Raw genomic sequence first — 10,187 nt, 5'->3', positions numbered from 1 at the left:
TGAGCAAACCCCGCCGGGATGGGATCTGCCCCGTGTAACACAACGCCTCTGAATCAGAACTAATCTGGTTAAAACCTCGGATTAGTCACGTCGGTTTCGGCATATTCCTCTATCGGGAACTTTTTTTTGTGCGTGGAGAATCGGAGGGATTTGGGTTAATTTACCCAACATCGTTACTAAGGCAAGGCCGGCCCGATGAGATGAGTTGGTACACGCCGGGTGTTCGGGTTGCATTACACACCTCCAGCATCTCGGCCTGGAGCTGTGTGTGCCCTTAATGCTGGCTTGACCTCCTCATTTTGTTGTTGTTGACTGCATCATTTCGGTTTCAGGCTGCCTTAACTAACTGCAACAACTCGCACCCAGATCCCACCTCGTTTCCATACCGCCCTTTTAGACCTTCCCCATCTCGGCTGTACTCTTCCTATCAACTTGCCTTTTATTTTTTTTTTCTCCCCTCCAATGGACACAGCCTTACTTTGCTTCTGAGGCGACGTGTTATTGACCTGGCTGCTCTGGTTTGCTTTGCCCATCCCACCTTTCACTTCTAGCCCTGAAAACACAAAATTGCCTCCAACCCACATCATTCACTCTGTGCGCTTATTGAAGCACAGTTCTGAGAGAAGCGGGGCCTCCCGCAGCCCCAGGAAGCAGTGATTTCTGTACTTGCAAAATGTTCATTTTCCAAGGACCACAATCCATAGTTAAAATTATTTGATGCCCCTCAGCGGAAATAAGAGAATCCACTTTTCAAACCTCGAGCCACGTGCCAGTGCTCCCGTATGCTCCCACAGCAGACAGCAAACATGCCACTGGAAAATTAGCCCAAAGAGCAGAAATGGGAGAAACCTCACCCTGATTTCACCACACTGCCCGAGCACTGCCCCCCTCTGCAGTGCCACAGCTGCTTGCCGGCCCCACCGCACCCCCATAATAGAGTCCTGGAACTATAACCACTGCCAGGAGAGGGTTGTTCAGTGGCTGACACCCATTCATACCTTTGCTTCTGGAGGCTTTGCAGAGGCCCCCAAGAAATGTGCCTACAGCGGACACCCACACGTGCTGAGGCGCTAAGCCAGGCCCCGATTATGTCAAATTAGGACATTGCCCACACGAAACTATGCCTCACTGTAATTTCAGCCAACGTCTGCAACCTGGGCACGTCGTCTGCTGATCCACACATATTTCTATACCGCTTGAAGCCATATCATTTTCTCGGTTTATTTTTCGCAAGAAATTCATTTAAAGTGGGGAAAAAATAATAGAAAAAGAACAACAGCCCAAGAAAAACCGCCTAGGAACGCTGGCAGTCTCTGAAGAATATTTCAAACGTGACATATTTATGCTCAAAGGTTTGGTAGCAGAAGTGAAACCCCTGGGCAGAGCTCAGTGAAGCTGCGGGCCGGGGGTGGATCAGGCAGCACTCCTTACGGGGTGTTCAGGTCTACCCAGCACTGTAAGGAAACCCTCGATTTAGAACGAAGCAAAATCGCGGGCAGCCTGAAAAAACCCAAGAGGACGAGAAAGAAAAGAATGGCACATTCCCGTTTCCAGCACCACCCCCACAGGCGCTGAAGAGGCGTTTGCAGAGCAGCAGTGCGGCAGCGGGGCAGGGTCCGGCCACGCTCCGCTGGGGAGCAGGTGGCAAATGCCCCGAGGGGCTGACCCAGGCACTCCCCTCTGCCCCCGTCGCATTCCCTTCCCTGTCCCCTCGCCTTCCTCTCCCACAGTGCGCACTGCGTCACCGCCACGGGACGGACTGAAGGACGGAGCGGACCCGATGTTCCCGGTCCGTGCGTCCGTCCCGTCACGGCGGGGAGATGAGGGCATGCCCCGTGGGTCGGCTGAGCCCGGAGCATCCCTGGGGCGAGTGAAGCAGCCTCACGTTGGGTTAGATTTCTAAATTTTATTATAAAATAAAAGCAGAAATATCTTCCAAAGAATGTATTCACATAATATAAACAATAAACAAAACTAAGGTCGAGTGACTTGCGGTTGATACTGTCGGTTAGGTTTAAACTTGAGCAGCAATCTTTCTTCCCTTCCCGAACCGGGCCGGGCCTCCCCTCCTTCCCACCCTGTAAATGGCGAAAGCACCACACGGCTGAGGCTGAAGCAGCCGTCTCTTTGCATAGCGTCAGCTACAAGAAGGTTACAGAGTCTGCCTAGTGCGTGTTGCTGCTATAACTTGACTACAATTTTTGTATTCTTAGTTGCGATTGTACATCGTACACCTGCAGCGGATACATAGCTACAATAGGATAACGGGAGCGATGCGGGATTCCAACCGGCATTCCTTCCCAGCCCTCCCCCCTCCCCCAAAAAAATCACCGCGCTCCTCTATGCGCACGGAGCGCGCCGGTAGGTGACAACACCGAGAAAGTCGTGAGGAGCTGCGGTGCGACCCGGAGGGGCAGCCCCGGCCCTGTCTCACCGCCCCGAGCCCTCCCTGGGGCTTCTCACGGTGCTGTTGCCCACGGCCCGGACAGCGGCCGGGGTGCGCGGCACGGTTCTGCCTTTGGCTTTGTCATCGCTTACAGTCTCTGATAAGATTAAGAGGGAAAAATAAAGGAGGAAGGAAAAAAACAAAACAAAACAAAAAAAAACCAACAAAAACGGAGAGAGAAAAAGAGAGAGTAAAGGAGGTGCGAAGGAGGGAGCGTGTACGCGGTTTTAAGAGCCCAGATCGACCAAGTTGGATGACATGGGGTTGAGGATGGAGTCCTGCAAGCTGTGGTGGTGCATGGGGTCGGCGCTGGGCACGGGGATGGCGCTGGGGCCCTGCGGGTGGCCCAGGCCGTGCAGGGGCTGCAGCCCCGGATTGGAGCCGAGCAGCAACGCGGGGCTGGAGGAGGTGTGGTCCGGGGTCCCTGACGGCGTCTTCTCGTCCTCCGAGCTCCCCAAAACTGTCTTATTCCCGTTCATTGACGCCGAGAGCGGATTGTGGCTGTTGGAGTTGGAATTCTCGTTGTTTTCCCTAGAGGAAACACAAAAAGGAGGGAAGTCACCGGGTGGCACCGCGGGAGCGGGACCGGGGGGGCAGCCAGGAGGTGCGGAGCGGCACGTCTACAAACTGCGGACCTTCGGGGCCTCAGCATCCGCCGCAAAGGTCTGAAGGCCTCCGGGCGTGTCGCTCGGGGCTGCCGCTCGCCCTGCGGAGAGGTACTGAGCCCGAATGATATTTTCTGCGGCCCTCTATCGCAAAGAATTACACGGCGCTGGGAGGGAGCAAGTGGGGAAGAAGGGGAGGGGAAGAAGAATGCAAAGAAAAAAAAAAAAAGGCATTTGACTTTACAACTGCTCCCCGAGCCGAACTGGAGCTCGGCTGCGTCTTCCCGCGGGAAGGCCGAATGGTACTCCGCGTTAAATCCCTCCTTTTGCTGAAGTAAGCGGACATTTCCCCCTTCGTCCTAAGCATAAAACTCAAAACATCGCCCAATAAGGAAGCTCAGGCAGAGCCCACAGCTCTCTCGCCTCTCTCCGATCCCTCCCGCCCCCCCTCCCGAGGCGGCCGCTCCCAGCGGGCAGAGGGCTCAGCGCGGGGCCCCGCTGCGGGCGAGGGGAGCCGGTCCTGGGGCCGCCTACCTGGGGCTGCCGTTCGTGGGGCGCGGGCTGTCTCAGGATTCTGCACCCGGGAAAACACCCAGAAATGTCTGGAGGCTTGCCAAGCCCCTTCGAAATATGTTTGGTTTTTTTTTTTCCTTTTTTTTTTTTTTTTTTTTTTTTTCCCCCCGAAATAAGAGGGGTAGGACGGGGTGGAAGTGACCGTACTATCAAGGCTAACACAACTTTCAGACATAGTCCCCACAGACACAGCTCTGCTTGAAATTCTGAAGGCATTTCTAGCGTATTCAGGAGCTTCTGTGGGAGCTACATTGCGCTGCGTGTGGAGGGCCTGAGCCCGCAGGGTTTGCTCAGGAGCACCGCACCGGCATTGGCTGCTCGCTGAGGGCCGCGGGATGGGGCTGAGACGCTTTATGCCAAAAAAATAAAAATAGAAAAGAGAACTCTGTTTGAACAAGTCGCTCGAGTGAATGGCAATCCTATTTTTCCCAGCGCCCGGAGGGTAATATTAGGTGGAGCGTATTTTTCAATGTCAAAAATTCTTATTTGTCTCTGGAGACTTTTAAAACTTGATTCCTCTGGAAAAAAATAAAAAAAATAAAAAAATAAAAAGAAAGGAATTGACTAAGCGTAACCTTCATTTCCTTTTTTCCTTCGGATATTCGAAGGTGAGTCCCTGCTATCAGCAGTAAATGGGATCTCTGACATGTAGTAAAACCAACGCTTACGGGGTTTTGGGAGAAAATTAAAGCCCCGGCGCTGTCTGTGGAGACACATGGAGCAGCTCGGCGCAGCCATTCCCGAGCTGCGTTGAGCGGACGCGTGAAAAGTGGTCCCCGAGGCGCGGAACCGCGGGCGACTTCTGAGCCATCCACCATCAGACCGTGAGGGTGAGCTGAGAGGGGGGACAACGCAGTCAGGAGACGTTTTGCTCTCCCTCGAGCCTCCGTCCCGGGGCACGGGAACGGCTGCGGGAAGTCTTCCCGAATACCCGAGTACATAGGCATTAACCTCCGCCCGGCAGCGGATGATCCCTCCGATTCATTTAACGGGAAAATCACAGCGCCCGAACTACGATCGGTACAGTTACACCTATGTCTAAGTACGAATCCATGAGTACCTCGCCGGGAAGCGAATACAAACTACAGCGTAACGAGCACGTAAAGAAATCAATCCCTTCGGCCCCTGCCTCGCGCAGGGAGCCGGCAGCAATCTGCGGGCCGCCCCTTCCCCTTCGGGCTTCGGAGCCACTCGGCTCCGCCGTCCCCCAACCCCGGGCCGCCCACAGGGACGCGCTCCGACGGCTGCCGCACGGCGCTACTCCCGGAGCTCTCCCCTCCTGGCCTGGCCTCGTCGAGACCGTCCCGGCGAAAGCTCAGCCGGGATGGGGAAAGCCGCGCGGGCCTCGCCGACACTGCTACACCTCGTGGGCGGCCCTCGCAGCGCGGGGCGGCATCCTCGGGGCCGGGGAACGCGAGCGCGGGGTGAGCCGTACCTTTCCTTGGCCTCGGCCGCTCGGTCCCGCTGCCGGCGGTTCTTGAACCAGTTGCTGACCTGCGTGGTGGTGAGGCCGGTGGCCTCGGCCAGCTCTCGCTTCTCACGAGGGGACGGGTAGGGATTGTGCGCGTACCACTCGCGGAGGACGCTGCGGCTCTTCTCCTTGAAGCAGTAGCTGGTCTCCTCGCCGTCCCAGATGGAGCGGGGCAGCGGGAACTTGCGGCGCACCCGGTACTTGCCCACCGCCCCTAGGGGTCGCCCCCGCAGCTTCTCCGCCTCGATGTAGTGCGCCTTGAGCCAGAGCTGCTGCAGCTTGGGGTGGTTGTGCGCCGAGAACTGGTGGCTCTCCAGGATCTTGTAGAGCTCGCGGAAGTTGCCCCGATGGAAGGCCACCACGGCCTTGGCCTTCAGGACGCTCTCGTTTTTGTGGAGGTGCTCGCACGCAGGGAGGGACCAGAGGAACCGCCCCAGCCTCTCGATGTTGCCGCCTTGCTGGAGCACCTCGCAGACACAAGCCACTTGCTCTTGGGTGAAGCCAAAAGTCGGGAGCATCGACATGGTGAGCCCTGCCCCGCCGCGCACCCTACGGCCGCTCGGTGGGGCGGCGGGCAGCGGCCGGCATGCGGGGCCGGCCCCGGGGCAGTGGCGCCCGGCGGGGCCCGGCGGGACTCACGGCCCGGCGCGGGGGACCGCGGCCATCGGCGGAGCCCGGCCCCGGAGCGGGGCGCGGGGAGCTGCTGAGGAGCGGTGCTGGAGTCGCGGAGCCCGAACGCGGAAGGCTTTTTCCCGGCCGCCTCCTTTTTGTAAGTCCGAGTTGCGAGAGTAACTTTGTGCCTCTTTTGTCTCCTATCTGCAGCGCTCGTAGCGGCCGCGGCTCTCCCACCCCCACCCCCCTCGGCCGCCGGTTTGGGATCTCCCTGCTTCCCCCCCACCCCCCTCCGCCGAAAGATCCCACATAATATAGCGGTAAAGTCCCGCTCCCTCTCTCCTCTCCCTCTCGGAGTTTTCCCCCCTTTCTTTCTTTCTCTCTCTCTCTCTCTCTCTCAGCCCCCCCCCCCCCTTTTTTTTTTAATAATATTATTCTAAGCTGGCATGAAAAGTGATTATCCGCGCTGTGATTGGTCCGGTTATCTGACCCGGGGACTGCCAGGAGAAGACAATAGTTTTAGTCAAATTATTTGCCATGGTGACGCTGTCAATCAGGGGTAACCCGATCTGTTTTGAGGTGGCTCCCCGGCTGGGTTGACAGATTGCTCAGATCCACTCCGAGGCGGCCCCGCGAGCTGAGATATTGGCTGGCGAGGGAGAAACTGCCGCCGGGATTGGCGCTGCGGGCGCCCGTCGGGAGCGGGCAGTGGGGAGCGCTGAGCCGCCGTCGGGGCTCCGCAGCCCGGGCTCTGCTCGGCCCCGGCGGCTGCGCAGGGAACAACCGGGCGGGCCCTCACTGAAAGTTTCTTTCTAAATGCATTTAACACCCTGTTGCAATAGGCTTTATAGGGAAGGGACCTCTAGGGTACAATAGGGACCCTGTTCGCCACCGGAGCACCGTCACAGGCCAGCACTACCTGCCCTCCGGGCCCCAGTCAGGCATGGCCGTGGCTGAGCACAGCCTAGATGACTGCAGCCCCGCTAGATGAGCCTTTTCGGCAGCAGAGCATTTATTTCTGCTTCGGTTTTAGCAGCGTGCCGGGGTGTTTTCACCCAGGGGCACGGAGAAAAGTTAAAGGCGCTTCCCGTGGTGAAGCTGTCCCGCATCGTCCACGTGTGCCCTACGCACGGCAATTTTAGATCAGTGCCTGTGCGGTGAGGGGAGGACTTTTGCCTCTTCCAGTCGCTCTCGGGACACGCAACGAACGCGGATGAGCTTATGCGGGCCGAATGGGAGCGGAGCGGCCAGGCAAGGGTCCCTCAGGTGTCTGCGGACTTCTCGGTCGGACAGGAACTGGAAGTCCCGGCTTCGGGCACTCAAGAGGAACCCCTCGGCCCCAGAAGTAGGACGCTTCTCACGCTCCTTAATGCTTCGATTGTGGAGAAAGAACAAGAATAACGAAACCAAGCTCTATGCCATTTACAACCCCAACTGGAAGCTGTCTGCAGCTGTGGGTTCCCGACGCGAAATCTTTTTGACACCGCCCAGCTGCACCCCAGAGCTCTATGGGCTGACGAGGCAGCAGGCTCCCATCCCCACAGCCAGACCCCCCGGCAGGAGCCGGGCCGGGCACAGCTGCTCCCCCGGGAAGACGAGGGCGGGCGGCGGCGGCGGCGGCGGCGCGGCCCGGACGCTCCTGCCGGCTGCCGGCCCGGAGCCGCGCCAGTGTGGAGGGCGGCGGGGGGGAGAGAGGAGGAAAGGGGAGGGGGAGCAAGTCGAGCTCCTCCAGCCCCACCGCATCCGGGACGCTGTGTGGCTGGGTTCTCTTGGGTGAGCTCCGCTTTGGAAGCCGCACGCCCTCCTACCTGCCCGAGACGCTCCCGGGGGTTGCTGTGCAAAACTGTGTAAGTCTCGGCCCGGGAAGCGGAGCTGAGGGAGGCTGCCTCTGCAGGGCACGGGGAGACACAGTGCAAAATCGTTTCAAACGAATTCGGGAGTGTCAGTGTCGGCTCAGCATTGCCCCCTCTCACGGGTTTCCCTCCGCACCCCATAGAGAAAAAGCAGTCCGGGTCTCGGCGCCGGCCGACTTCAGCAGGGCTTAAACGGTGCTCGTTCGTTAGAGAACGCGACCTGAGCTCCGCGCTCCCCACCCGACCGAGAATTGCTCGCAGCTGCGGCCGCAGAGACTCTCGCGGGGCGGGAGAATAGACTCTCTCGGAGCGCTCCCCAGAGTACGCATTGCGAGGGGAGCTCCTAGCCCGACCCCTGCGCTCTCATTAGGAGCAATTCGGGAAGGAGAACGCGGCTCCGTCCCGCGACCGGGACCGTGGCAAAAGACAAAAGAGGGGCCCGGGCTGCCCCCCCACTACGCTGTGCTCTGTCGCTGCGCGTGTATAGGGGGTATACCTGACTCTGCTTCCTCTCCTTCCATTCCGTAACCACAGCACTTGAATCTCAACGGGAGCAGCTGTTCGCCCTAGCTAGAAAGGAGCTGGCAAAACCTGTTGCATGGATATAGAGCTGAGAATGTCTCTTCTTAGCTTCCTACACGTGAGTACGGACCCTATACCAAGCACTTCGCAGGCGCTGCAGGTTCGGGCTGCGCCTCCGGCATCGCTCCCGCACGTCCCGCAGGCCGGGTAGGGCAGGGCCGCCCCTTCCCCACGCCGCGCAGCAGAGCGGTGGCAAATTGGTGACATCTGGCCCCGAATGCTGTGGAACCTCTTTTAACTTTCGAGAAGGAAAAATCTTCCTGAACATGTTAGGAAAGGGAGCAGATCCCGACTGCAAAGCCACGGCGCGGGGCGAGGCCGGTTGTAGAGCCTTGCGAGGGAACGAAACGACCGGGCGAGGAGCTTTTAGATGTGGGCGAAAGGGCTCTTTCGCTGCAATCATACCCCGGAGTGAGTGACCCGAGCCGCCTGCTGATCGTGTCCTCACTCCGAGGGAACTTTCTGCCGGGTCGCCGTCGGCTCTCCCCGTGCAGCAGCAGTCAAAGGATCTCCCCGGGCTGAGCGAGGCTCCTACTTGGCACAGGAGCCCTAGCTTTGTCCCGGGCCCGTTCGCGTCCCCATACCCGGCCTCGGCCACGCTCCCTGCCCGAGTGTAACTTCACTGGAGCGTGCAGGACTGGCGGTGCCAGCGCGAATCCTTGTGAAATCTAAGTGAAATAAACCAAAAAGCCGTTTTTCTCGTAATGCTCCTTTTATTGAGCAGAGCGCGGGAGAGCTGAGGGGAGGGAGGGAGGGACGCCCGAGCGTGTCGCTTCCAGGAGCCTCTCTCGCTGCACGTAACCGGTTTGTGTCCGTACGTGAGTGCCAATACAATGCCGAAGTTATGTGACAGTCTCCCTCCCGGCTGTGTCTCCTCGCAGCCGGCCGCAGGTCTGCGCCGCGCCCTTGGCAGATGGTGCGCCTTTGCCCGGACTGCCACATCCCTCCTGCGTCTCTTCCCACAGCCACCCGAGGAGAAGGGTGCAGAGGGCTTTCGGGGCTGGTAGAGAGTAAAATGCTGAACCCCGAGGTGTTCCTATAGCCGGAACAAAGCACATCTTCCTCACGCACGTCCGCTACAGTGGAGAGGACTGTAGGGAGAGCATGCAAGTGCTCCACGTTCGTGGTTTTTTTTTTTTTTTTTTCCTTTCTTTCTTTCTTTCTTTCTTTCTTTCTTTTTTTTTTTTTTTTTTCATTTTCCTTTCCTTTCCTTTCCTTTCCTTTCCTTTCCTTTCCTTTCCTTTCCTTTCCTTTCCTTTCCTTTCCTTTCCTTTCCTTTCCTTTCCTTTCCTTTCCTTTCCTTTCCTTTCCTTTCCTTTCCTTTCCATCAGGACGCAACATGTATTCCCTTCTAAACCAGGGTGCTCTAACTTGGGTGGAAGCCTGCTGCTCCTTCTTGCTTTCCATGGATCACAACGATCCTTAGCAGCACCTTGGGTCTGCATCTTCCCCCCAAACACACCTCGGCCCGCCCTCGACTGCCCCAACCCTGCCCCAACCCACGGCCATGGCACATCGTGGAGCATTGGAGCATTTCTCAGCCTGGAGCCTCGAGTTTTCTCTCCCAAATTATTTATTCACGTTGCATATTTACTTCAGCTTTTTGTTTCGAAACAAACCGGAGTCTGTCCCATCACAGATGGCCGGAGACAGACTGAGATCCCGTCCCGACGGAATATGAAAACACGGCGAAGGATCACCGCGAATAACTCAATTAAGATGAACAACAATAGCTTGTTGTTCTGTGATTTGGGGCGAAAGGGCTCACTGAAAGCTGCCTGAGCGCGTTGTTCCTCGGGGCGATCCGCCGAGGATTCTAGATCCGCAGCGGGGCACTCGCTTATGCCATCAAACCCGCTTGAAATAAAGCTCCGGAGGCGGCGGGGTGCTGCGGGTGGGGGTCCCAGACACGGCCCTGCTTCCCGGCCGAGCAGCGCACTCCCTCCCATTGCCTCCGTTAGTGAGGCCCTTCCTCATTACCTTCGCATTATCCCCTCTCAGTCTTGGGTGCGGGGCTCAGGATTTTCACTTAGTCCTACCAGCAG

The 10,187-nt window shown here is 58.0% G+C and overlaps 1 protein-coding gene across 1 annotated transcript; it reads right to left on the bottom strand.

Annotated features, from left to right (window-relative positions):
- Positions 1-1,882: 1,882 nt before the first annotated feature.
- SIX2 (SIX homeobox 2) lies at positions 1,883-5,708 on the bottom strand. Its single transcript, XM_048936553.1, has 2 exons — positions 5,060-5,708; positions 1,883-2,977 (listed from the first exon to the last, which is right to left on the bottom strand). The coding sequence occupies exons 1-2, from the start codon at positions 5,617-5,619 to the stop codon at positions 2,674-2,676; spliced, it is 864 nt and encodes a 287-aa protein (XP_048792510.1). The 5' UTR covers positions 5,620-5,708; the 3' UTR covers positions 1,883-2,673.
- Between the last annotated feature and the right edge of the window lie 4,479 nt (positions 5,709-10,187).

This window comes from Lagopus muta, chromosome 2 (genome assembly GCF_023343835.1).
Source record: "Lagopus muta isolate bLagMut1 chromosome 2, bLagMut1 primary, whole genome shotgun sequence".
NCBI lineage: Eukaryota > Metazoa > Chordata > Aves > Galliformes > Phasianidae > Lagopus > Lagopus muta.
This window is presented reverse-complemented; position numbering and strand designations above follow the sequence as displayed.

Bases quoted from the DNA above. Each gene is read 5' to 3' on its own strand.
- SIX2 (XM_048936553.1), bottom strand. From the start codon at position 5,619: ATGTCGATGCTCCCGACTTTTGGCTTCACCCAAGAGCAAGTGGCTTGT. The intron at 2,978-5,059 runs GTACGGCTCACC...TGTTTCCTCTAG, and splicing joins GCGGCCGAGGCCAAGGAAAG to GGAAAACAACGAGAATTCCA.